The sequence below is a fragment of the Lynx rufus genome, unplaced genomic scaffold (assembly GCF_022079265.1).
Source record: "Lynx rufus isolate CCGP_SWC_20201006 ecotype Redwood Valley unplaced genomic scaffold, mLynRuf1.p SCAF_1, whole genome shotgun sequence".
NCBI lineage: Eukaryota > Metazoa > Chordata > Mammalia > Carnivora > Felidae > Lynx > Lynx rufus.
This window is the reverse complement of record NW_025814823.1, coordinates 180,555,696-180,582,339: the sequence shown is the minus strand read 5'-3', so window position 1 is coordinate 180,582,339 and position 26,644 is coordinate 180,555,696. Positions and strand designations below refer to the sequence as shown.

General features: G+C 35.4%; 1 protein-coding gene across 3 annotated transcripts; it reads right to left on the bottom strand.

Annotated features, from left to right (window-relative positions):
• Positions 1-10,350: 10,350 nt before the first annotated feature.
• On the bottom strand, positions 10,351-26,644 carry PANK3 (pantothenate kinase 3). Of its 3 annotated transcripts, none has more exons than XM_047091312.1 (7): positions 26,496-26,637; positions 19,131-19,483; positions 16,637-16,890; positions 14,895-15,071; positions 14,124-14,247; positions 12,057-12,182; positions 10,351-10,837 (listed from the first exon to the last, which is right to left on the bottom strand). In XM_047091312.1, exons 1-7 carry the CDS (start codon positions 26,521-26,523, stop codon positions 10,787-10,789), a joined length of 1,113 nt encoding a protein of 370 aa, XP_046947268.1. In that variant the 5' UTR covers positions 26,524-26,637; the 3' UTR covers positions 10,351-10,786. The 3 variants fall into 3 exon arrangements, with proteins under 3 accessions (XP_046947268.1, XP_046947283.1, XP_046947274.1); XM_047091327.1 differs by lacking the exon at positions 26,496-26,637 and adding an exon at positions 19,577-20,586; XM_047091318.1 differs by lacking the exon at positions 12,057-12,182 and having other exon boundaries at positions 26,496-26,644.

Below are 26,644 nucleotides of genomic sequence, written 5' to 3'. Positions count from 1 at the left end.
TTATGTTTCCAGTTTTTTTCTTGCAATTAATTTCTGGTTTAATACTATTGTGGTCAGAAAAGATCCTTGATATATGTTTTAATCTTCTAAAATTTATTGAGAGTTATTTTGTGGCCTAACATGTTATCTGCTCTAGATTAGATTCCATGTACACTTGAGAAAAATGTGTATTCTGTTTGGGGATGGAATGTTTTTGTTTATATACGTGTGTGTGTGTGTGTGTTGTAATATACATGTAATCTGTTGGGTCCATCTGGTCTAATATGTCCTTCAAAGATACTTTCCTTATTGATTTTCTGTCTGGATAATCTATCCTTTGATGTACATGGAGTGGAGTCCCCTATTATTACTATCGTACTATTTCTCCCATATGTTTCTTAGTGTGAGATTTTATGTATTTAGGTGCTCCAATGTTGGGTGCACAGATATTTACAGTGTTCATGTTCTCCTGTTGGACTTATCCCTTTATTATTAGGTAATGCCCTTTGTTTCTTGTTATAGTCTTTGTTTTAAAGTCTATTTTGTCTGATATAACTAATGGTACCAAAGTGTTCTTGTTTTGTTGTTTTTTTTTTTTTTCATTTCTATTTTCATGGGATATCTTTTACCATCCATTCAGTTTCAGTATGTATGTGACATTAGGTCTGACATGAGTCTCTTGTAGGCAGTATATAGATGGATCTTTTTGTCCATTCAGTTACCCTATGTCTTTTTTTTAAAAATTTGTAATGTTTATTATTTATTTTTGAAAGGGAGAGAGACAGAGTGTGAGTAGGGGAGGGCAGAAAGAGAGAGGTAGACACAGAATCAGAAGAAGTCTCTAGGCTCTGAGCTGTCAGCACAGAGCCCGACTCAGGGCTCGAACTCACAAACTGCTAGATCATGACCTGAGATGAAGTCGGATACTTAATCCGACTGAGTCACCCAGCTGCCCCTACTTACCCTATGTCTTTTGACTGGACCTTTTTATTCCATTTACATTTAAAGTAAGTATTGGTAGATATTTACTTATTGCCATTTTGGTTTCTGGTTCTTTCTGTAATTCTTCTCTGATCCTTTCTTCTCTTGCTCTCTTCCCTTGTGATCTGTTGACTTTCTCTAGTGTTATGCTTGGATTTCTTTCTTTTTGTTTTTTTTTTGTGCATCTACCTGAAGTTTTTGGTTTGGTTACTTTGAGGTTCATACATAACACCCCATGTGTATAGCAGTCTATTTTAAGTTGATGGTCACTTAACTTTGAACACATTCTAAATTATTTTTTCTTTGTCTCTGAAATTCTTCATCTCTCCTTCAATTCTGAATGATCACCTTACTATGTAGAATATTCTTCATTGTAGGTTTTTTTCATTTCAGCACTTTATTTATATATACATAATATGCCATTTCCCTTTTGGCCTGAAAAATTTCTGCTGAAAACTCAGTTGATGGTCCTATGGGTATTCCCATGTATGTTACATTTCTTTTCTCTTGTTGCTTTTAAGATTCTCTATGTTTACTTTTTGACATTTTAATTACTGTGTCTTAGTAACCCTCTTTGGGTTTATCTTGTTGGGCTCTCTGTGCTTTCTGGATCTGGATGTCTGTTTCCTTCCCCAGGTTAGAGAAGTTTTTAGCTATTATTTCTTTAAATAAACTTCCTGCCCCTTTCTCTCTTTCTCTTCTAGGACATCTATAATGTGAATGTTAGTACATCTGATGTTTTGCTAAAGGGCCCTTAGCCTATCATCATTTTAAAAAAATTCTAGGGGAGCCTATGTAGCTCAGTTGGTTAAGCGTCCAACTTCGGCTCAGGTCATGATCTCACAGTTCATTGAGTTTAAACCTTGTGTCAGGCTCTATGCTGACAGCTCGGAGCCCGGAGCCTGCTTTGGATTCTGTGTCTCCCTTTCTGCCTCTCTCCTGCTCATGCTATCTCTCCCTTTCTCAAAAATAAATAATCATTTAAAAAATTTTTAAATTTCCTTTTGCTGTTCAGCTTGGATGATTTCTACTACCCAATCTTCCAGACCACTGATCCATTCTTCTCATTCTCTAATCTGTTTATTCCCTCTAGGGTATTTTTCATTTCCATTATTGTATTCTTCAGCTTGGTTTTTATATTTTCTATCTCTTTGTTGAAGTTCTCACTGAGTTTTATTCTTCAAATTCACTGACCATCTTTATGACCACCACTTTGAACTCTCAGATGGGTAGATTATTTCCATTGTTTCTTTTTCAAAGATTTTGTCTTGTTATTTCATTTAGGACATACTCCTCTGTCTCCTCATTTTGTCTGATTCTGTGTTTCTATGTATTAGTAGGTCAACTTCATCTCCTGAAGGTAGTGGTCTTATGTGTGGGCCTTTGGTTCCCAGAAGCACAATTTCCCATGGTTACCAGAACCAGGTGCTCCTGCGGTGTCCCCTGTGTGGGCTTTGTGTACCCTCCTGTTATGATTGGGAGGTGACTGCTGTGGGGGTGCTGGCTGAGGGGACTGGCAACGACTGTTATGTGCATGTTGGTGGGCAGGTTGGTTGTCTCCCTCCTGAGGGCAGGAGTTGCTTTGGAGGGCTGCTGATTCCAAAGAAGGCTGCCTATTAGGTGTAGTATGGCAGGAACTGCTTTGGAAGGACACTTGTCTGGGTTGGTTCATTGGGTGTGGTAGGTCCACAAGGGACACCAGGCTGAGTGGTACTAGCAATGTAGCTAGCTGGAGAGTGTCCGAACTGTTGCCCACCAGCATAGATCCAGCTGGACTGAAAAAGGTCAAGAAAAATGGTGCCTAACAGCACTTCTGTTCCCAGAGTTCTTACAAATCCCTGCCCCTCTGGCATATACCTTAAAATTAGTCAATAGCTCTCCTACACTCATGGCCCAGGTGCTTTTCAAACTGCTGTCTCTGTTCTATGCCTCAGAGTGAATCAGATTGTGTATGGGACCTTTAAGAGCAGGATTTTGGTAACCTTATATAGCCCTGGGCTCTCCTGTAGTTAAACCCAACTGATTTTCAAAGCCCCTGGAGCTAAGCCCTGCCAATTTTCAAAATCAGGTCTTCCCAGTGCAGATCTCCAGAGCAGGGGATCCCCAATTTGGGGCTTGAACCCCTCACTCCTGAGGAAGGACCCCTGAACCTATGGTATTCATTTATGGGTTGCTGCCAGGCACTTCCCCAACTTTTGGCCGTCTTGTGTTTAGTGAGACTGTGTATGAACCCCCCCAAGAGAGGAATCTATTTCCTATAGCACTTTGGGATCCCTAGACATCAGCTCTTTTGCTTTTTCAAGCCAGATGTTATGGGAGCTTCTCTCTCTGGTACAGATCCCAGGGGCTGGAGTACCTGATAGGGGGCACAAATCCTTCACGTCCAGAAGTATCTGTGGTGAGATCCTTCCCTATTGTGTTGCTGCATTGGGAATGGGTTTTTTTGTAAAATGGTGTCTTGACCTCTCTCACACTTTAGTCAACATTCTATTTTATAAAAAGCTTATGGATGTTTCTCCCTTTAAACCCAGATTACTTCTTCAATTGGCAAATTTTAGTATACTTTATTGTTTATGAAGATATTTACCTTTTTTGGTTTTTGTGTACTTATAGTTGTTCTAATTTTTCTATTTTGATTGTTCTATCTTACTTGGATGTTATAACCTAATTATTTTTAAATTTATTTGAATAACATTCTGTTCCTATATGCTACCTGCCCAACAGGAAGAGGGTTAAAACAACAACAGTGGAATGGGCTGAGAAAAACTAGTTTAGTTTTGGTTCTGCTAATAATCAGCTGTGTGACCTGGCACAGTACAGTTGACTTCTCTGAGCTTTGTAATTCCCTGTAAAATCCTAGGTTTGATTCGGCAGTCTGTGAGTGCCCAAACTTGGCTGGTCACTGGCTACTGGTGTGTGAGAGATACCAGGGCACCTCTAATTTGAAGTTTACTCAGATGAAATCTTTAATTTTTTACCCAGTGTCATTAAGACTCTCATTTGTGAATAACTGTACTTTCTAATGATGGGAAGAAGGTGGGGAAAAACTAACAATTACTTCTTACATGACAGATAAGACACTTTCTGTACAATTGTTTATTGAACGCCTTCTCTGTGCCAACTACTCAGGATAAAGGTAAGACTTTGCCAAGTCTTTGTTCTCAGAGTTTACATTCTACTATAGGTAATTTCAGCTACAACTTTAATCAGTGAAAATGTGGGAGTACAATATATAAAATGAAATAATAAAAACATACACATAGGAAACAACTTAGAGAATTTATTTGGAAAGTAGGAAATAAAAAGTATGATTTTAACATTTATTTAGAATATGAAGAAAACTAGAAAAAGTTAAACTACAGAAAAGAAGGCAGAAAGTACTGAAGTTGGCCTAATTGCCAGCCAATATAAACAAGCAAAACCTAAGCTTCCTTCATGCAAATAAGGATTAAGGAGAAGAGTACAAGAATGTTTATAGAACAGGCCACAACAAATATTTAAAAATTTACATAAGAAAATGTACATAAATGAAAAAATAAATTAGACGATTTACAAGCAATGTTTTATAGGTTACAATAGGCTATAACTTAGTTTATTATGAATAAAATTTGTAGCACATCATACATTTTTTACATCACAGATTCATTGTTAGAAGAATTCCAACATGACAAAGCTCAGACTTGACAAGAACGATGTGACAGAATAAGGCAACTTAAACTGAAATGGCTTGTGTAAGTAAAATTCAAACATACAAACATCTAGATAGAATTTGGTCAATCACTGGGCAGAAGTAAGACAAGTGCCATTCAACTTATTTAAAAAGCTGCACTCTCAATGTATTCAAATAAAAAGCTCAAATAAAGACATGATAAAACTGTCTTAATATGACTTATATCCTAATTCCATTAATTATATTTGGGATCAAGAGACTAAGATATTGATGTTAGATGTATAAAGTTACCCTTTGCTTCTAAATGTTGTAAACTAAAAAGGGCCCCTCAGGAAAAAAGTGGTAAATTTCAAAATGGCTTGGTTATCTGTAATCACTACTGACTGTGACAGATATGATGTCCATGATTCAGAGGTACAATGTAAAGCCAAAATTATCTCAAACTATCTGCATTACTTACATATGCTTTACAAATTATGTAAAAGTTGAAATGTTCTTTGAAAGCTATTGAAACTGTTACTGCAACGAATGAAAGATGTTAAGAAATAGCAAAAAAACAAAACAAAACAAAACCCAAAAAACAAAACCAGCAATATCTCAGAATTGAAATTTAGTTGCATATTTTATATAATTCAAAACCTTGAATTTTAACTTCATTCACTCCTTTGAAAAATACATTCCACTTTAGTTCTTTTAAACACAGAATTAGTGGCTGCTGCAGCAAAATGACTAACACTACAAAAGAAAAATAATCTCTTCACTATACAAAAAGCCAGAATGTAAAGATTTCTAGATTTTTTTTAAGGGGGGAAAAATTCCCCTCAAACACATCATTCAGCACGAACTCATGTACTTGAAGTCCCAGATCAACTCACTGCTACATTATTTTGTCACACACATGTACAATTTGATTATCCTCAGATAATTCTAAGGATAAAAGTGTTTTAGGCCTTCATCATATTGGATGTAGATGACTAGAATACATGACATTTCAACTCACCTGGAGGTAATTAAAACTGTTTTATACATTTTGCTACAAACTGTGTTTGACAAAAGCAGTAAGTAATTCTTGGAGGGGTTAATCTCACATCTGTTCCTATTCACAATGACCAGAAAGAAAGAACTTGAAGAAAATGGCCACTAAAGAATCTCAAATATATCTAATATTCATACATTCATGAATTTAGTGGGATGTTTCTTTTTGTACAACGGAAAAGTTCTAATAATGTCCACATAATTTTAGAGTTAACTCAATAAAAATTTCTGATACTTCCACAGATTAAAGCACACACATACACAGTTTATATATATATATATATATATATATATATATATATATATATAAACCTCTTATATTACTTTAAGATAGATCTACTTGGCCATTACAGGCAATAACATAACATTATGAGAGAAACCTAATATCATTCTATTGGTTTGGTGAGAATCCAGAATCTAGTACCTATCAACATATACAAATCAAATTAACTCCAAAACATTGACACCAAATATCTAAACAAATGAGTTTAGTCTCCAAATGCTGCCATGAATGGAGCAACCAACTGTCTTTCAGGATCTTGATGATAATAGTGTCCTTTCCCATTGTAACAAATCAATTTCCTCATTTTACAATGAAAGAAAATAATATTCAAAGAATTTAGAAGAGTGGCTGGCACTATTTCCAATGTAATACCAAATCATGATCCCCACATCCACTGAATACACAAGAGATAACACAAGCAATAGAGACTGCTTTTAGAAGACATCTGAACTTTTTAGAAGTGGAAATTACTCAGAATTTAGATATGGTCAAAAAGCTGGGGTAATTTACTTTTCAAGCCACCATTATTTTTATCAGGCTATTAAAAATACCTTAAAGGAAGAAAAAAATTACTTCTTTTGGTCTTTGCTGATTATTACTAGGCTCAGTAGAAAATATAAGACAACTACTGTCTCAGATATTGAAAATAGGCAGTAATACAGATAAAGCACATTATTTTCTGAGGTTATCTGACAATATAAACAAAGTTGGCTGAATTCCTTCAGTATTAGAATAAAACACACTAAAATAAACTTACTAGGAAAACAGGACATCAATGATATTTCTTGGCAAATCATCTTAAATAAGGTCAAAGAGGATTACAAAAAGGCAATATATTTCTAATATTTTGTTTATACATACCACAAACCAGTAAGTTAAATGCAAAATAATGCACACTCATTTTTTCTGGTGATTATCCTTTAACAGTTTTTACATGGCTTTAAATAAGAAAGGATTTCTAAACTACATTCTCAAATGCAATAGACTAAAAAGCATAAAGTGCTCAACAGAAAAAAAAAGATACACCAAACAAAATATAAAATTTTTGCATATAACAAGCAAAGTGGTTATAAAGGATATCTGGGAACTATTAACTTGCTAATAAGCTTTCCACCCAAGAATGCAACCTTAGAAATCAAGGCAAGACTGCTCTCAAAGGTAAGAGTCCTACAGGACATAGAGGAAAACCTTTCCCTTCAGCTGCATCATTTTTCTTATAGAAACGGACTTTCAGGAACTGGTACTTAGAATACAGTAATCACATTTGCATGTAAAAGTAAAAACTCAGGAATTTTACAGAGTCTAATATTTGGCAAAGGAATCTGAACCTTTTGAAAGACCATCAATTGCCGTGTATATGTTATTGGCAATGGCCATTTATTTAAACTAAGAGCCCACCTATTTAAATTAGAGCAGCCGAACAAGGAATAAATACCCCTGTTGACAGTCAAACAAGTCTAATACTAGGTCTATGGAGAGACTGGTTATAGAACTGAAGGCCATTAGTTCTAAGAGTCTCTAGTTAAAAGGCAATCTTTTTTGGGGGGACAAGGGGGTTGGTGGTGGAAAGTTCTAGACCTTGTGTTCTTTACCAAGCCCCCAAACTGATAGTGCTCTTTGCATCTGAAAATATTATCAGTTTTTAAGAATGAAAATTAAATCCAAAAGTTATAAAGAAAATTCTCTCATGTATATACAACTCAATGAAGAATTAAAAGGGTCTCTTTTTTGTCCTTTAAAATTGTCTTCTCTAAATTCAAGTAGATGAGGTTGGGGGTGGGAAGGGGATTTAAGTCACTGGAATCCTCAAATTTGCTTCAGTGAAGGAAACAGACATTTTGGAGACTGTTGAGGCCAGTCAGGATGGGTCTTGAGCAACTTTATCCAGTGTATCACTGGAAAAATGATACACAGTATGATGAAATGGCAGGATCCAATGTAAGCTATTTTTTGGAACAGTCAGAAATACAGCTTGTCTTTGTAAAATAAACTAGCCCAAACAAGGTATTTCTTAATCTGTATTTTTTTAAAAAGTTCCATATTTTTTTCATAAAAAATAACATTTCCTATATCCCCTTCTCAAGTATTCTTTTAAAAGCCCTTATCCATAAAATTTTCATGGATACTTGATAGTGGTCATTTTTAAGAGCTGGTTCTGGAACTGAACTGTCTAGTACAGTAGCTACTACTCAAATGTGGCTACTGAGAACCTGGAATGTGGTTAGCCTAAACTGACATGTGCTATTAAGTGTAAATACACACTGGTTTTGAAGGCAAAGTAAAAAAAAAAAAAAAGAAAGAAAAGGTACAGTATCTCCTAAATAACATTTTATATTGATTATACGTTGAAATAGTAACATACCAGATATACTGGGTCAAGAAGAAATATATAATCAAAATGATTTTCACCTGTTTCTTTTTACTTTTTAAATATGCCTGCTAGAAAATATAAAATTACATACTGCTCACACTTTATGTTCTTAAACAGTATAGCCTAATAGAAATAGAGCTCTGAGGCATTATGCTGTTTCGGCTTAGAACCAAACCTATTTACCACTGCATGCTTACAAAGAATTTCATGAGATTATGTTTAAAAAAACATAATCTTGGCAGTCTGGATCACAACTCTGTGTTCATTCTTATTACTCAAGTAATTCTTGACTATACATGAGAATGGCCAAGAGTAACAGTGCTGAAAGGGTTGTTCACTTTATATGCATTTTAATAGGAAATTTCAGTTTCAAAGGACACAAAGTATGAACCACATTCTCAGATTAACCAGAGCATTGATCAAATTAACTTACATGGACCCTGACCATTCCATTTTCTTTTCTTTCTTTTTTAAGTTTTTATTTATTGAGAGAGAGAGAGAGAGAGAGAGAGAGAGAGAGAGAATGTGAGTGGTGGAGAGGCAGAGAGAAAATCCCAAGCAGGCTCTATGCTAGCAGTGCATAACCTGACACAGGGTTCAAAATCACAAACTGTGAGAACATGACCTGAGCTGAAACCAAGAGTCAGACACTCAACCGACTAAGCCAGCAAGGCACCCCTCCATTTCTTTCTTAAACACGGTCCTAAATCTACAGCTGGTAACGTAGTTTGCCACAAGATACAATGTGAAATTATCATTTAAAAATAAAAACTTTTTGTACAAATGTCCAAATCACAAAATTTTAAAATAAACTGAACATGTAGCTTTTTGTAGTGACAGAAAGATCTAACCACAACAACGGAAACAGTAAAGTCACAGATGTTTAGTCACTGTCGGGTTTCAGAGTGGCTTACCGACCGAACATGAACGCTAAGTTCCAAATATTCTAAATTCCAAAACATTACCTTGCATGCTTTTTCCTCTACGTATTCACTCCTATTGTTCATATGTTCATGTCTTTAGATAAATAAAACTGAATTTTAAATATTTGAGCACAAAATTTGAAAACTGTAAGGAGAAATGTCCAGCACCTCTACTGCAAATTGTTCTTTATGGAGCAAAATTATGTTCTATAAAAACATACTAATACTTCTTTCTTCCTGTAATATACACAATTTTTAAGCTCTTCCAAGTACATCCAGATTTACTGGTAATTTAAGGAGGTGAATATTTTCTCCAAGTCTACTTTGTAAACCATTAAGTAATGGTCTTGAGTATTTGCTGAACTACAGGACCTCCAAAATGTTGCTGCCAAAGTAAAAATCTGAAAAGATTTGTAACATTATAAAAAATGACTTCAAAATAGAGAACAAATTCCAAGGCAAAAGGACTTACAAATTTTGAAACTATAATGCCTCTATTACCAAAATGGTAAAACACTGATCTTTTTAGAATTCTGTAATACTGTCTCAGACTCCTACAGTTTCAAAACCATTCATATTTCAGATTTCCATCACATCTGTTTAGAATATGATTTGGTTGCTGTTCCTAACAGATTAAAGTCTGTAGTTTTGATGGTCAGACCTAATTAAACAGAAATGACTCAGTTTGGGCCCAAGATAAATGTGGTACAGAAAGATCACAGACTTCTATCAATGCACGCAAAACATATTCTACTAGAAGAGTCCTGAGACTTCATTAAATGGACTTTCAAATAAGTAATTGAGCCTCCAATTAAAAAATATGAAACATTTTTAAATATAATGATTAACTTAAAAAATACAGGAAGTGCAATATCACCAATTATGTGCATTTTCTAGGATTCATTTTAAAATTCAGGCTAATATTTAACAATAGTATTCTAATTAAATTATACCATTTGAAAAAGCTTGTATGTCTGGGAAAAGATCACATAAACGTGCTTTTTTGGCCGGGGGAAATGCTGACAAAACTACAATAATGAAAAATTAATATTGCCTTAACATTTCTAAAATCACATAAAAATTATCATCTTTGATAGCCATTTCAATAAGTTTGATACAGAGTATGTTACTGTCCACTTACTAGTAACCAAAACACATAGAACACACTTATTCAGATTCAATTATTTTCAGGAGCTAAACATTTCTGAGACTTTAAGATTTGTGTTTGAGCATACAGTACTGCAATGTTGGCTACATAAAATAAATAGAAAATCTTCTCAGAGGAAGCTCAAGAATCAGAGGCTGTATTGCATTTAAGGATTTAACACTGGTTATATACAGAAGGGAAAGCATTTCAATTAGAAATACTTCACATGTTACCAAGCTCTCTTTTAATATGGCAACTTTCAGCAGCTTACCATTCTGACATTTAAAAATCAACAGCAGTAGTGCTACTCTGTTATCCTTTGGTTCCCAGTAATGATGCCTCTGGTTTTCAGTTCCTCTTGGATGACATTTATTAGCAGAGAGAAACCGGATGCTTTTTAGCTGAAATTTGGCAGCCCAAGAAGTGCACCAACTGCTCCAAAGTATCCCTGTATAATTTAAAAACAATTATTAATGCAGTCTAGCTTTTAAATTAGCATACAATATTCATTATTAGGAACAGATATTTATTATAATCTATTAAGAACAGCTATTTGGAAATCTACCAATTTGTGTTATCAGTTAATATCTGAAAATATGAAATACGTGCTTTTGAGAGAGAGAGAGCGCGCGAGAGCGAGAGAGAGCGCGCGAGAGCGAGAGCGAGCGCGCACGGGGAAATAACAGAGACAGAGAATTTTAAGCAGGCTCCACGCCCCCGACTGGGGCTTGATCTCATGACGGTGAGATCATGATCTGAGCCATAATCAAGAGGCAGATGCTTAACCAACTGAGCCACCCAGGTACCCCTGAAATACCTATTTTTAAAGTATCGTTCTTAGACATTAAAAAGCTTCTAAGGTTATTGCTGCAAGTCTGTACCCCTCTTGCCCCTTTTCCTCAAATGCAATTCCTTTTGTTCATGTGTCATCCTCACAGCATACAGCATGCCATGCGGAGCCTGCACAGCAGGACACCATTCTCAACTACAGGGTGAGAGCAGAGACAATGAAACAGACACTTATAAGGGAAAACTCTGAATATGTGTTATTAAAATTATTAATATGTCCACTTGACCAGAAACAAAATAATTCAAGGTAAATTTACTTAACCCAAAATATTACATGAACTGATATTTTCAGATCAGAATAAATGGATGTAGTGAAAGAATAGGAAAAAAATCTTGAATAAACTCCAAAATTTTAACAGTGGTCACCTCTGGAGGTGGGGGTGAGGTTGTGATGGGAGGATTAAGAATTTTAAAAATTTTCACTGCTAAATTATATATTTTTGTGTTGTTCACATTTAATATTTGTTATTTCAAGGGAGGAAAAAAAACCAAAAAACAATTTAACAAAACAAATCCACTAAGTACACAAGCAATCCCAATATTTAAGGAGTTTATAAGATCTAATACTGCTCTCTCTTGGTCAGAAGAAGTGGGAAACTCCATCTTAATGGGGTGCCTACATTAATGGGCCATGTAACCTTTATGGGGGTTATAGTAACCCCTATCTCCCCAATTCAAACTGAAGTGTGGGACTCAATATACTATTTAGTAAATCACAGTTTTATACTTCTAAGTACACAGCAAGAAGCACAATATAAAACTTGCATATAAAAAAAGCATACTATTAAAATTCACAAAACATCATTTTCCTATCATACCTCATGTTCTAGAAACAATGCTTTCAGTTGACCTTTTGACCAATAATCCAGTGCATATGCCAAAAGTTTCATTGAAAGAGTATTGACACGTAAAAAGTTTCCGACAAAGACAACTCTGTTTATTTTCTAAAAGAAAAGAACAAATAAACTGACCTGAAATAAGAGCTATCAAGTACATTTTATAATACAGTAGGGTTTAGAAAATCTCCACTTAAAAATATAATTAGCCACTACCTTTTTTTAGTGTCTATTACATTCCTGGTACATATACCTCCATAATCCTGAATATTTAAAATTTAATTCAGGATATATCACTACACATTTGTCACAATCCATAGAATATATACCAAGAGTAAGCCAAAATGTAAACTATGGGCTTTGGGTGATAGTGGGGTTCAAGAGTATATGTGGGAACTCTGTATTTTCCACTCAATTTTGTTGTGAAGTTAAAACTTGTCTAAAAAATATAGTCTATTTTAAAAAAGAAAAGTTCTCGAAAGACCCTAGTAAATGATTTTAGATGAGACTTGTTTTTGAAAATGGCCAATAAATAACCTATTAAGAAAGTAATTTGGAGAAATATTATTGAGATTAAAGGAGAGAAACCAAGGAAGAGTATTTTAAATGTATTTAGAATTAAAACACTGTAAACTTGAGGCTTCCAGCATCTCCGGCCCTGCCTAACCCATCAAGTTACTCTCTGCTAAGATGCAACTCACTAATTTAGTTCCCTAGATACCTTGAAGGAAATCTTAGATGGAGGAACTAGTGTTTCAATCTCCAAAATGTTTTCTATTCTCACAATATATTGACTTCTGAGTATACATTTTTGCACACTGAGTTTGGATAGTGTAAGCTATGGCCTTAATTACTATTAAGTGGCCAGGGAAAATCTAGATAGATCTACAGGGCTAAGAAAAAAGGTCCCAGAATATTGTCTGCCCCCAAAAGTGAAATATTCCCCAAACCTCGGTTAAAACACCTGTTAGTGGCTCTTTCCACCAACTTACTAAACTGTTATTGAGACACTTAGAACTCTGGATTTTAACACAGAATAATATGCATGATTATCTTACCTCCTCTAAATATTTATCCAAGGGTCACATTTTCAATAAAGCCTTCCTTTAACAAGCAAACTACTCAGCAATCTGTCTTCTGCCATTCTCTTTATCTTGTTTGGTTTTCTTTTTGTAAAAAGTAGCATTTATTACCTAACATATACTAAAAAATTTACTCTATCACTAGAATAGATGGAAGCTCCACAAAGTCAGGGGTCTTTGTTTTTTTCACTAATATATCCCTAATGCCTAGAAAAATACCTGGTACAAGGTACTCCACAATGAATAAATGAATGAACAAATGAAGGATTCCCTCAAAAAGCAAAATTTCCAATTCATTTAAAGTATTTGATATTTACAAAAATTAAATGGGCAAATACATCTATTACATGAAGGCAGAACTGTGTATTTACTCTCCTTCATATAAAAATAACCCAACAGTGAGGCAAATCTACGAGGTAAATCTATGCTTTTCATAAGTATGTATCATTCAAATTGCATGTGAAGAACAAGTCTCAATGCCTTCATAGCCCTGTACAATGCTGCTTGATCCATATGCAACAAGGCAGCACTGTAAAGAAGCCAAAGGCAATAAGAAAACTTCCAAGCACTTTGCTAATCAAATGCAACATTAACAGCAAAAAAAAAAAACAACCAAAAAAATCCAAAAAACAAAACCAAACCCTCTTTCAGTAGTTACCTCAAAAGTGTCCTATGTTTGAAAAAAGAATTTTCTATCTTCAAGAGATTTAGGTGGTATATTTCTGGAAGAGCTTCTAGATAAATTTGAAATATAAATATCTATTTGTCCTCCTTCCAATTTGAATTATCTGCTATTTTCTTTACAAATAACAATAAGTGGGTACACATGACATTTAGCTAATGAGCCTTGGGATTTAACAGAGATGAGTAACCTCAATCCTAGAGACCTCCTTAAGGAACATAAAGAAGCCCTGCTGTACATAAATAAAATTTCAATCCACATTTTCCATATAGTTAATTTTTTTACCTCATTAACAGCACACATTCGTGCCACAGACCCAATGTTATTGGTGATAGTTACTAAAGTTGCTCTTGCTAGATCTTCTTTACTAACAGATTCTCGCTTCTCCTTATAAATCATATTCCCAAAACTGCAAAGAAATGAAAGACAAAATCAATTCTGCTGATAATCAACATTTTTGGGAATTTATCTTACAGATAAATGTGGTATGTACAAAATAATGCATGTTAACAAGGTTACTGACTGACCCATTGAACTATACACAGCAAAATACTGGAAACCACCAAAACATCCAATAAACTTTGATAAACCCACACAATAAAATACCAAGAAGCTGTTAATAAGGGGGAGAGAGGGAGAGGAAAAGGGAAGGGGGAGAAAAGAAGGTGAGAAAGAGAGAGAAATGAAGGTAGGGTGGGAGGCCAGCAGACAGACTAGGATATCTTGCCTACTGAAGAGTATATACAGTATGCTGTATGGTAGTATACAAATATTACCTTTTGAAAGTTACCTTCTAAGTAAGGGGAGAATAAGGATATGTATTTACATTTGCATCAAGAAAAACTGAAAGGATGCACAAGAATAAAAATGGTTTCCTATAGGGTATATACCTGGGAGACTTCTTAATGTGTTATCTAATTTTTAAACTACATGAATGTTCAAAACTTGGAACCTAAACTGGGTTAAGAGTAAGTAAGCCTCCTTACAACTTCCTAATATATTGCTTTCTAAAAACTAAATAGGCAACTTTCATTACAACATAAATATTAAAGTTACCTAGATGCTACAGCCCAACCTGGCAGACGAAATCTTTCATAATCTCCTCCATAAATATCACGGACCAGTTTGTCGGCTTGGGTGCTGTCACCTTTGGATGCCATTTCAAGAGCCTCTTCAAAACTTTCACAGCCAGTCAACAGACAGCATAAACCCAGAAAGGTACCTCCTCCAAGGCTAAAGAAAATAAAACTGGGTAAGTTACATTTATACACTGTATTCTTCTTCCAGAGTAAAAATGAGAGTATTCATATATTCAACAAACACAAAGAAAGAACATATTGCTAATGCCAAGTGCTGAAATATCAACATAATGAAGGTAAGAAAAATGCCTAGCAAAACCAAATTTGTCAGATGAAATAAACCAAAGGGAAAGATAATCACTTGGTGGAAGCATCATGAGGATGGAAGAGATATTTTATATCTTCTATTATCTTTACCAATTCCTTACACTTTGTAATTGCCAAAAAATAAATGCTTTTATGTGTGTGAAAAAAACAGTTTAAATGTTAAAAATTACTATATGAATTAAAAGGAGAAAATTTGTAACTCTAAATGGTTTCCAGGAAATGATTTAGTGAAAGGTGTATTTACTTGGTCTGACAAGGCTGAAATCAATTCACTGTGATACATAAGCATTTAATGTGACCCAGAAATGAATATGGTGAGAAAATTTTTGTCAGTCTGGTCAATATGTTAATGCCAGAAATTTACTTGGTTCTGTTATTCTTTTGGATATGCTGATAAAATGAAATGTCTCTCTAACCCCTAAAATCAAAACCTTTGTTCCTCAGTTTCACCTCAATTTCTAACAGACTCTATTCCTGGTCACTGCTGGAATTTAGTTAACCAGACTTAATTTCTTTTAGAATTGACTGCAGTAGGTAATACTTCCCTGTAATTCTCTGGCATAGAGCATCACAAAAGAGGTAGATTTTTAGCCACCATAGATATAAAATACTAACTTAAGGATCACTTAGGGGCGCCTGGCTGGCTCAGTCAGTAGAACATGTGACCCTCAGAGTTGTGAGTCTGAACTCCATGAGGGGGGCAGTTTAATTAAAACGAACAAAAATATTAAGTATCACTTTAATAAGAGCACTACTTTAAAATGGAAATGAGTATTTTTCATAAACCCCAAAATCTTTCTTCCTCAAATAAAAAGGAGTCTCTACCCTCCTTAAAAGCTGATAAAGTATATATCAGAATCATAAGGACAATTTAAAAATTTCATTTCACAATACTTCAGGCATTATAGAAAACACTGGGATATTTGGAACATTAATGTTATTCCATAAAGAGCTTATGTTCAATTCATCCTATAAGAATTATCATAATGTTGTCTAACACAACACTTAAATATGAATCTAATCCAATCAGCATGCAAGCTAACCAGTGTCAAGCATTAGGCTTAAATATATCTATAAAATAGTGAAAGGAGAGAAGAATGCTTTGGAAAATAAAAAAGTCCCTGGAATCATTCCAGATAAAAATTCCCTCTTACAACTGTGGAAAGTTTAGTGCCAACTGTTGCTAAGCAAATATAAATAATGATTTCAGTTTGAGTCTTTACACACATACCTTATGAAACAAAATTATCTGTAACACTTTAACTTCTACTTACACATCTACCTTTTTTTTCTATTGCATAAATACATGTTAAAGGCTGGCATTAATATGAGTTCACAACTTCTGTGTATAAAACAACATGAATGCTGCAATAAGAACAAAAAGGTTACTACCTTGTCCCGGTTACTCGTTTATAGTTGTCTTTGGAATGGACTGCTAAAATACTGACTCCTGAACCAATGTTCACTATCAGCAGTGGATAGGGATCATCCAAGTTAAAAGGCATCTTTTGGCATCGCTCAGGTTCTGAGGCATTAGCAAAATAATAGCACTCTGCTTGTCCATTGAAACTGACAGAATCTATATACAGCAAGCCCTTTACAAGGCAGTCAAGTTCATCCAGTTTGTGCAGGTGGAGGTTTCCAATCTGTAAAACAAAAACAAAAACAAAAACACACAAAAACACCAAAAAAGTTGTACAAAGTGAACAAGGGACAGTATTAAAAATATCTGACTCAAATGCACTGTATAATTTTCACATACTTTATAAAACTTCAAAATCATCTATACATTTCCACTTGTTTTGTGTCAACATCTCTTAGTCCTATGATTCTCGGTGATGGTGGTATTACCTCTGGAGGTATTTGTGGGGATTTTCAGTTTTCACAAAGATAGAGAGGAGAAAAGAACCAAACTAACATTTAATGGGCAGGGACTTGTGATGTCAGATGAGTGGGGCAGTTGTGCAAATGAGTGGGGCACAACTCCAGGGAGTGGGGCAGTTGTGCAAAACAAAAGAAATATCCCATTCCTGCTCTATCTTTCACTGTTCTGACAGACATTTTTGTAGGTAGCAGTAGGAAAATTTGTTTATAATTATCCATGCTTATGTAAACATAAAGTATTCTTTATATGGTTTTAACATATATACACTAAATTTGCTAGGAATGCAACCATTATATAAACTGAGGAAATACTGGACTTCCGTATCAATCTGTTAGCATTTGTGGCTTTAGAATTTACGATGAATGTATATCTAAGTGCCAGTATCTAACTATTTCATTATGCCCCTTTTATGTGATCCTACTAGAGAAATCTACCAATATATAAATAACTTCATTTCCTGTCTCTATATTATACTTTGAGTACTAGTTTGAAATTATTAAACTCACTTCAGGTTAGTAAAGAATGTTATAAAGTATTTGTAATAAAATCTCAGCTTAGAGATCACTTCCTCTGGGAAGCTTTCGTTATCCAGAACTTGTTAGGTACCACACTACTCTGGTGTTACCGTGGCACTGTTTTTCACAGCAATAGCATTAATTATCAGACACGGTACTTTTACTTTTAAATCATTTGTGTGGTCTAGACTACTACATTCTTTCGGGGCTAAGACTGTGTCTTATTTCCAGCTGAGCTGTGTCTAGCATAATACTTGATATATACTACATGCTCAATTATTAGCTTAATAAATGATGGAGCATCAACAGGAAAGTTATTACAGAACTTCATCACTAGAAAATATTGATAGTGGCCAGGTGAAATGAAAGCTGGCATCAAGGACACTGCTTTTGGTAAGAATATTAAACACCAAATACCTCATGTCCAAGCAAACTGGTCTCAAATTTATGAAATTTATGTTCAAATTATTCAATAAATTGAAAACAAATCAGTATTATCCATCAAAATAAAAGAATTAATAAAATTTAGACTTTTAAACTATCCCAAAGTTTAAGGGGCTTATGTTATATGAGCCATGTAAGTGATCACTTATGTTCTATTAAGATTTTTCTTATATAAATTTAAGAAATTAAACGGTCCACTTGCTTATTTTCACAGAAAACAAATTTCAGTAGCCCCAAATGCCAACTTTCTAATCTTTACTCTAATGGAAAGAACTTGGCAAACCCCCACTAGCACATAAATCAATGCTTACATTTGCCATTTCCAAATGGCACTCTTTGAGACAAGACCATGGTAATGTTGACAGATAAAATCAGGAAAAGGAGGTAATAGGGACTTTCATTCAGATGTCTACTAGTCAAAAGACACTGGCTTCAGCTGTTTTTCTTTGGGGGGAGGGGGATGGCCCTAGGAGAGAGGGCTATATGAGTAATAACAAAGAGCAATGCAAACACAGGACAGTAATAGTGAAAATAATTCAAACCCCACTTATATCTGGCTTCGTACACTACCAAATTCACTGAAATTTCTTCTTATTGTAGCTTTGTAACAGTCCCTAAACCTAGCAGGTTTTACCAAACATTATGTACAATAAGGCCAAATCTGGGTGATTTTTTACTCAGTCTATAAAGGTGTTTAAGTGCCCCAAATGAAGGGTGCCTAGGTTGCTCTGTTGGTTAAATGTCTTACTCTTGATTTTGGCTCAGGGCATGGTCTCAAGGTTATGAGATGGAGCCCCATGTTGGGCTCTACGTTGAGAGTGGAGCCTGCTTGAGACTGTCTCCCTCTGCCCCCTCCCACCCCACCCCCCATTGCCAAAAACGTGTCCCAGATGAAAAGCTTGTCATGAATATAAACTTCCTCTGTATCCAACCAGGGGCAACTAATCTAAGAAACATGTAAGATGGAAGGAAACCTAGACTCATGTTTTAAAAATTAAAGAAAATGGGTATCAATGTTTGGCTTTGAGTAACAGATACCTACTGTGCGGAAATCTTCTTCAAACTTGTAAGCACCACCTCCTGTAGCACATAGCACCGTGTGTAATGTTGAGAAGTTTTTATCTCTTCCCATTTGGATAAAAGTAGGCAGGTCATGGGTTGGAAATCTGATAAAGTGCAAGTTCCCTCTTCGGCCAAAAAGTGTTAAATCCTTCAGTTCAAGGTGTACATCCCGAATACCAGTGGATCCATATGCTACATTAGAAGTCAAATATTTCCGGATACTTTTTAAGCTCTCAACCTCTTCTTGTTCTTCCTCTGCTGTGATATCAATAGGTTCAAAATAGGAGAGCTTTACTAGAGTCCCCCCAATGTCCATGCCAAACCATGGGAAAGCTGTGGATTAAAAAAAGTAATAACTTTACCTACATTGGTTTTAGAAACACAAATTAGTTAGAAACTAGTTAATTAGCCACAAATTTCGCTTACTCTGAATCATGCAGTCAGTAATATTTTTGGGGTAAGATGCATCTTCTATGTGCAACTCAGCTTTTTCCATTTGAAGCATTACTTTGTATATTTTCTAAAACTGTAACATAGGATGCTTAGAGCTGGTCCAGGGCCTTTTAATTCCTGGTCTGGTAGGCATTCCTTTTCATTTATTAAATACTTACCATATGCCGCAGGGGATCAGGAAAAATTTGGAACAATTCTGTTTTAATAAATAGGTCGCCACCTAGGACTTGATAATGTTTCTAGTAACATTTTAACATAGTAAAATTGGACTATAATTACTTCAAGTAACCCAAGGTAAAAATACCTCCTTAAAAAGAAATCTTATTCTTTCTCATTAAGCATTAGGTTTCTTTGGTATATCTGGTTAATAAAATTAGCTGTTAATAATATTGAAGATAAGTCTACCTGGGGCATATGTGGGCAGCTAGTTCTATCATTTGGGTAGGTAAGTTGGGACTTGGTGCTCTTTCACTAACTGGACTATATGACTTTAGAAAAGCCATTAACTTCTCTGAATCCAAGTTTCTTTAAGGTCTGTTTCTATTCTCTGTATTCATCTCTATTCATCTCTTAAACAAGATGATACTCAAAATAATTTAATACTTAAATACATACATTACAAAATACCTCAGAATAAAATATATAACAGGTTTTTATGTATAAGTTGTCAAAGACGACTAGTTCCCTCTAAAATTGTTTCTTAAATATTAGTGTTTTTGTTATGTGTGACTATTAGAAACCAGGAACATACAATTCAGCAAGATAGGATTCTATATATTTCTCCATTACAGAATTTTACATTTACTGAAATTAATATTAAATATGAGGAAGTGTAATTCTTATCTTTTTCTGGAGAAAGAGCTCACTTTTCTTTCTTTCCTTTTCTTTCTTTCTAGCCTGTTTTTGTATTGGAAACCTAAGTTGCAGATATAGGTCTACATTAAAGACAATCTTAAAATAGAAACTTCTTTAAAAAAATTGTAAAATGATATAAGACCATAATCTGGGTGGCAGTAAGACCCCAAAGAGGCATTATGCTTTTATGCCTACATTTTTATAAATAACTAAGATGTAGTAAAAGAAACAGGCTAAAGTTTCTCAATTTTTCAATCCCTACTAGGAAGTAGCAATACTAACAGTTACAAAGGGGATATTCACAGCAACTGTTTGTCTTAAAAGAAAACAATACAGAGTAGCTTTACTGATCCAATAAATCAGAGATGCCTTCAGAATTTTCCCAAACTGTTGAACAGATATGCAGTTAGGACACTTTTCAATGGGTATTAGATAAAACATAGGAATGCTTCTGAGATTATATAACCAAAATGATTGATTTGATTGATGCTTGATTCTAGATTTCATGGGGGTGGGTGTGCAAATCATTGCTGCTATGTAAAGTATATTTTGGGATAGAAAATTTTCTACAAGGTGAGTTTTATTGAGCTAAAAACTTTTATTTTCCAAAGTTCAAAATACTTTAAAAGTTGTTTAAGTTTATAGTCTTTCTTTCTATGCCTTTGTCAGGTGTCAAAATATACAAATAAAAATGTTACTTCCACGCAAACTATAACGCTGAAACATTACCAAGTTCAAAGTTCATTTTATTTTTATTTTTAGTCAGAAGTCCCTGCCTACTCCCAGGCTTATAAATAAGTGAACACTGCCATTCTTGAAAGAAAAAAAAACAAAAACCAATTAACACTTATGTGAAGAACTTTTAATTCTTACACGAAACCATAATTTTTAAAAGAACCTTACTTACTGCCTAGGAAGATATTTGAAGTTTACAGATAAAAATACTGGGGAGGAAGAAACTTTCTACTTTTCTAAACCAGTGTGGTTAGCACTAAGGTTTTTGACCCCAAAGGGCAATGGCCAATTCCAAAACACGGAATTGTGGAGTAGGCAACCGAAAGGCTCACAGAATGAAATCCTGTTTGTGAATGAAACAGGATTGGGTGCAAGAAAGTGTTAACCAGTTTTTTCTGAGAGACAGAAAATGACTGTTTAGGTGTAATTATCATTAAAATGATAACGAAAAACAAAAACCTTTCAGTTCTTCTTTTAAAAGGCTTTTCTTGACCTATTTGCATGAAACAACCTAACTTGTCCTATCTGAAAAGGAAAACTCCACACAGAAAGTAAAAAACATTTGTAAACAAAGCTGTTTTATTATTACAGTATACCAAATCCTTTATTTCTTTTAAATTACATTAATTGCTGAAGAATATAAAATATGTATGACCTAACAACCATCAACAACGACAAATTTATGGAACAGAGTACTACCATTCAATTTTATCTTTTTAAGTAGGCTTCAAGCCCAGCACGGAGCCCAGGGAGATCAAGACCTGAGCTGAGGTCAAAAGTCAGAAGCTTAGCTAACTGAGCTTTCCAGGCACACCTACCATTCAATTTTAAATCTTTGTGTAGCCACTTTTGTACACTAAAGAAACAGAAGGTTCTTCCAAATACCTCAGATTAAGTTGGAAGAACTATGTAATTTCTTTAAGGGTTATTGCCTAGAGGTAGGCTTTTAAAATTATGAATGCAAAAAGCTCAAGATTCATCTCACATCTAGCCTAGGAGATGTCTGTTCTTAAAGGAAGGGTAACTAGATTGTAAATGATGAGTTTCTCACTCATCATCATGTGCAATCTAGAACATAACATGTTCCCTCTATTTCTTAGTAAATCTCACTTACGGTAATTCTCTTCTTAAAATCAGAAAGGTAGATACTGAAAGAGAACTCAGCCTTGCCACTGACAAAAAAAAAAAAACAACTGGTAACAGCCACCTTTGGTATTAGTGAGCCTTTCAACTCAGAATTCTGGAATTCATTTCCTTATGTGGGCAGGTGGGGAGGATCACATTCAAAAAGTATGGAGAAGGCAATAAGAACACAGAAAACACAAGTTCTTCTTTTTTTTTAAAGTTTTTATTTTTTAAGTAATCTCTACACCTAACATGGGTTTGGAACTCACAACCCAGAGATCAAGAACTGCATGCTCTAACAACTGATCCAGCCAGGCGTGCACCACAGAAAACACAAATCCTTAATTATGACCCACTCCTATCATTTAGTAAGTGGTCAAATAACCGATCTTTACATTGTTCAGTACATAAAAAAACAAAACAAAACAAAACATTTTCTCACTGACCAAAATAGGAGGGGAAAGGATCATGGAGCTCAAACTTTATTTGCAATGAAAGCATGAAGCAAATATAAGGTTATTAAGTACAACCACAGGTCCACTAATAGCTTATGAGGTAATAAAAATATCAGTTTTCTAAAAAGTCAGGCAAGTATCTATACCTATAGCTTTGTTGCTTTTAGCCAAGGGATAGGTTAAAAGTAGGTCACCAGTGCATGAGCAGCCTACTTACTGCATATAAGCTAAATATTTTTTTTATTCTTTGAGAATTAAACTCTCCACTGCCAAGGTAAAAAAAGAAAATGAACCAAAACACACATTTAAAAAACAAAGCACACACTCCATAAATACAAATACGTACTTTGATGATGGCAAATATGCATTGCCTTCCCCAGACTTTCCTAGAATCTCCTGTGATTTACTTGGACTTCAAAAAAATAATAGTTCCTAGTCTATTTCTCAGCCAAGCCTAAAAGAGCTGCCATTAGTTCCCTGTAAGTAACAAAAATATCCAGGACTACCATAAGCATAAAGTGCTACCAAGAATTATCTTCCTTACCAGGGTGGATCATGAATGAAGAAACCTGCATGTCCAGTCACCTTTTGAAATGATTAAACAGCAGGAGACATCTAGCCACAGGGCAAACTGTTAATTTCTAGTAAGTTGTGTTATGTGAGTTTGGTGTCTTGCTAGGCATTGTAAAGGGGTGGGGGAGAAGCATTATCAAACCATTTAATTGCTATTGGCCCCATGCAGATTTCAGCCCAAAGGGATCCTATGCCAAATTAGGATTTAATTATTCTTTAGCAGAAAGAGAAACCAAATGATGAAAATGTTCAAGACATTAGATTATTTTAAGAAACAAAATTCTAAAATGGGAATGTGCACTGGTAAACTCCAAGTATGCTTCAACTTCTTGGATAAAAAAGACATTTTGCTCTTCCCAATAATCACTCCAAATAAAAATGCTGGTGTTTCAAAATAGACTAAGAAAATAATCACCTTCACACCTTCAGTGTCACAATTCCTTAGAAAAGCATCACGTAAGATTTTTTTTTTTCCTTTGGTAAATTAGGTACATCTAAGGGAATGTTAGAAACTATCATATTAAATTGTACCTTATTATCTACTGGAAGTGATAATTGTTAAACAATGATTCAATTTACAAACAGGCCAAACTACACATATATGCCATATACTTCTCTCTGGTCTTGACAAAAGCTTCAGGTTGGGTTAGCAAAGCAGAGATTCAAAAACCTTTATCTCATCAAATTAAAAAAATTTATCTTTTACTGTCCCCTTGTTAATCAGGCTTCATGTCACAAAGGTAAGCAAAACAAAGACTGAATATATCTTAAGAGATCAGTCCAGGTCAGTCCAGGTAGAGAGGAACCCGTGATTGGCTTTTTAACATCTAATACTTAAGCAGTGTGAAAAACATAAGGCAAACATTGCCATTTTTCACGTTTTCATAGAAAACTAGAAACATTTTCACTAGAAAAATTTGTCATGAGGTTCATGTTTGACTTCATCCTTCCCTTGGAGTTGAATTAACACTAACCTTATACAACTAGAGGACGAAACGGATTCTTTTTCTCACTTTCTGGTTAAATACATGCATTTGGTTTCTAACCCTGTAATATATTAGTGTTGTATCTAAAAGCAATGTTTTCTAACCCTTAGGTGAATGTAAGAGTGTGAAGCTAAAGCCACTTGTTTAATGCTGCAATGCATGTAAAGAGTGCCTTACACATAGGAAGTGCTCACTTAGTTTATAATTATATAAAAAAAAAACCCATACAAGTACTCAAAAACAACACAAATACATCTTTCCCTAATCGGAGTGGTTTGAAACGTCAGAAATGACACTTTCTAGTTCTATATATTTATAGCTCATAATTGAAATACTTCCCCCACACAAAAACAAGATGTTCTTTACTTTCCCAGTGAAGAACTGAGGAAGCAGCAAAGTCACCTTTTACATATAAGAAACGGGAAATGTCACTTTAGACTTCTAAATCCGATTAACTGACTAGTGTTTCAGCATGACTCTTTCAGCACTGTCCCCTAAGCAGTAATAAGCAACTTCTAAAAAACAGGTGCTCCTTTCTCAACTTAGTTTATTTTATAAACCTTTACGTATTATCTTTGCTGAAGCACCTTTGACAGAGCCAGCATTCATACCTGATTACAAGTGTGCCCAAATCTAACAAATCACATTAGCATCATGGCAAAAAGAAAATACCCTAAGAGTTAGAATATGAGCTTCTCAAAGTTCAACTCATTTTACCAAATGGAACTTCTAAGACAAGCAGGGAAAATGTATGTGTTAAAGGAACATGTCCAAGTGTTCGACGTTACTGCATCTGTTCAAGGTTAGTTTAAATTCAGCAAACGTAAAGAAAATTAAAACTGGTTCTCTATTAACTGTCATTTAAACCTTCCCATCACTATTCTATAGACCCCTTGAGTAAGTACTCTTTAAAGATCACAAGAAATCATCGTTAAAATACACATTTTCTTCAGCAGGCAGATAAAATCACCACGTCAGAAAGGTTTGTGTTTAAGTATTTAGACTAAATTATGCCCTATGGGTGCAGAAAAAAGAACACTGGACTAGGAGTTCACTTAGGGCCCTGAGCCTCATTAGCAGAGTTGGTTGGCATAGCCTTGGAAAAGTTACTCTGGGGCTAAATAAATTCAATTTCCTCACCAGTAACATTAAGAATGAATTATCTCACGTTTAAATCACAATCCATAGTTTTCAGAGTGCTGCAGTAAGTTGCCTCTCCCTTGAGGTAACAAGAACCCTGATGGGCCAGAAGGGAAGGTGTCAGTGCTCCGTTTTATCACTTGAGACACTAAAAACTGTGACCTACCAACACAACTCTAATAAGCATGCATCCCCACATTCCTAGTTGCTCTGGGAGAATGTACTTAGTATGAAATCACAATGAATGATTAAATAAGCTATTTATAGGAGTAAAGGTTTTTAAAAGGCTAAAAATAAAAGGAAGAAAATGGAAGTTGACACGCTCGTTTAAAACATGGGAAAGAATGTTTCATTAAAAAGTTCGCACATATATACTGGCGTAGAAAAATCTGAGTATTCACCAAAATATTAATAGTGGTTAGCCCTGAGCGGCGGGAATACCTATGATTTTCATCCTTTTATGTCTCTTTTTCCAAGCAAACACGATCTAGCTGTTATTCTAAACAAAAACAAGCCAAAGCAATTACCCGCTGGTAGGTTACAGGCGTGTTTTAAAAAGGCTTTAATTGTAACAGCGGTGACAACTCCCAGGAACACACCAGGATTTCAAGGACACATGCTGGAAGCTCAGAAATCAGTAAAAAAAAAAAGGGGGGGGGCGGTAAATGCCCCTGCGCAAATGACACCCATTTTCAACCTGACTTCAGAGCCAGCTAGGGCAGCGGACTGATAGCTCCCGTCTGGTCTGGCAAAACCCGAATCAAAAATTCCCCCAAGTGCCTTCCAGATCTCGAGAAGGAAGTGGGAGGAAAGGGCCAGGAGGCGGCAGGCGTTCGTCACGCGCTCACAGGGGAATGAAGAGGGAGCCTCGACCCCGATGCTGAAATGGTCCTTCCGCCCCCCCATCCCGTGCCGGGCGCCTGCGAGGGCCGACGGGCCGGGAACAACACCGCTCCGCTAAGGCGCTTCTACACGGGGCCCAAAGTGCTCTCCCAACCCGGGGGGCCCAAGCCCCCATCTTACAGGGTTTCTTGGCATCCTTGATCTTCATGGCGTCTGCCTAAGGAACCAAAGGCAGCCTCGGGTCCGGAGCACGGGGGGTAGTGGAGTCGACTCCGGAGGTGTCTCGGCCGCGCGGGAAGGCCCGGCCGGTTCCTCCCCTCAGGCCGGGC

Excerpts from the sequence above, each read along its gene's own strand:
- PANK3 (XM_047091327.1), bottom strand. The coding sequence starts at position 19,655 with ATGCTTCAAATGGAAAAAGCTGAGTTGCACATAGAAGATGCATCTTAC. Across the intron at positions 16,891-19,130 it reads TTGAAGAAGATTTCCGCACA|ATTGGAAACCTCCACCTGCA; the intron begins GTAGGTATCTGT and ends TTTGTTTTACAG. Across the intron at positions 15,072-16,636 it reads AAACGAGTAACCGGGACAAG|CCTTGGAGGAGGTACCTTTC; the intron begins GTAGTAACCTTT and ends TATTTTCTTTAG.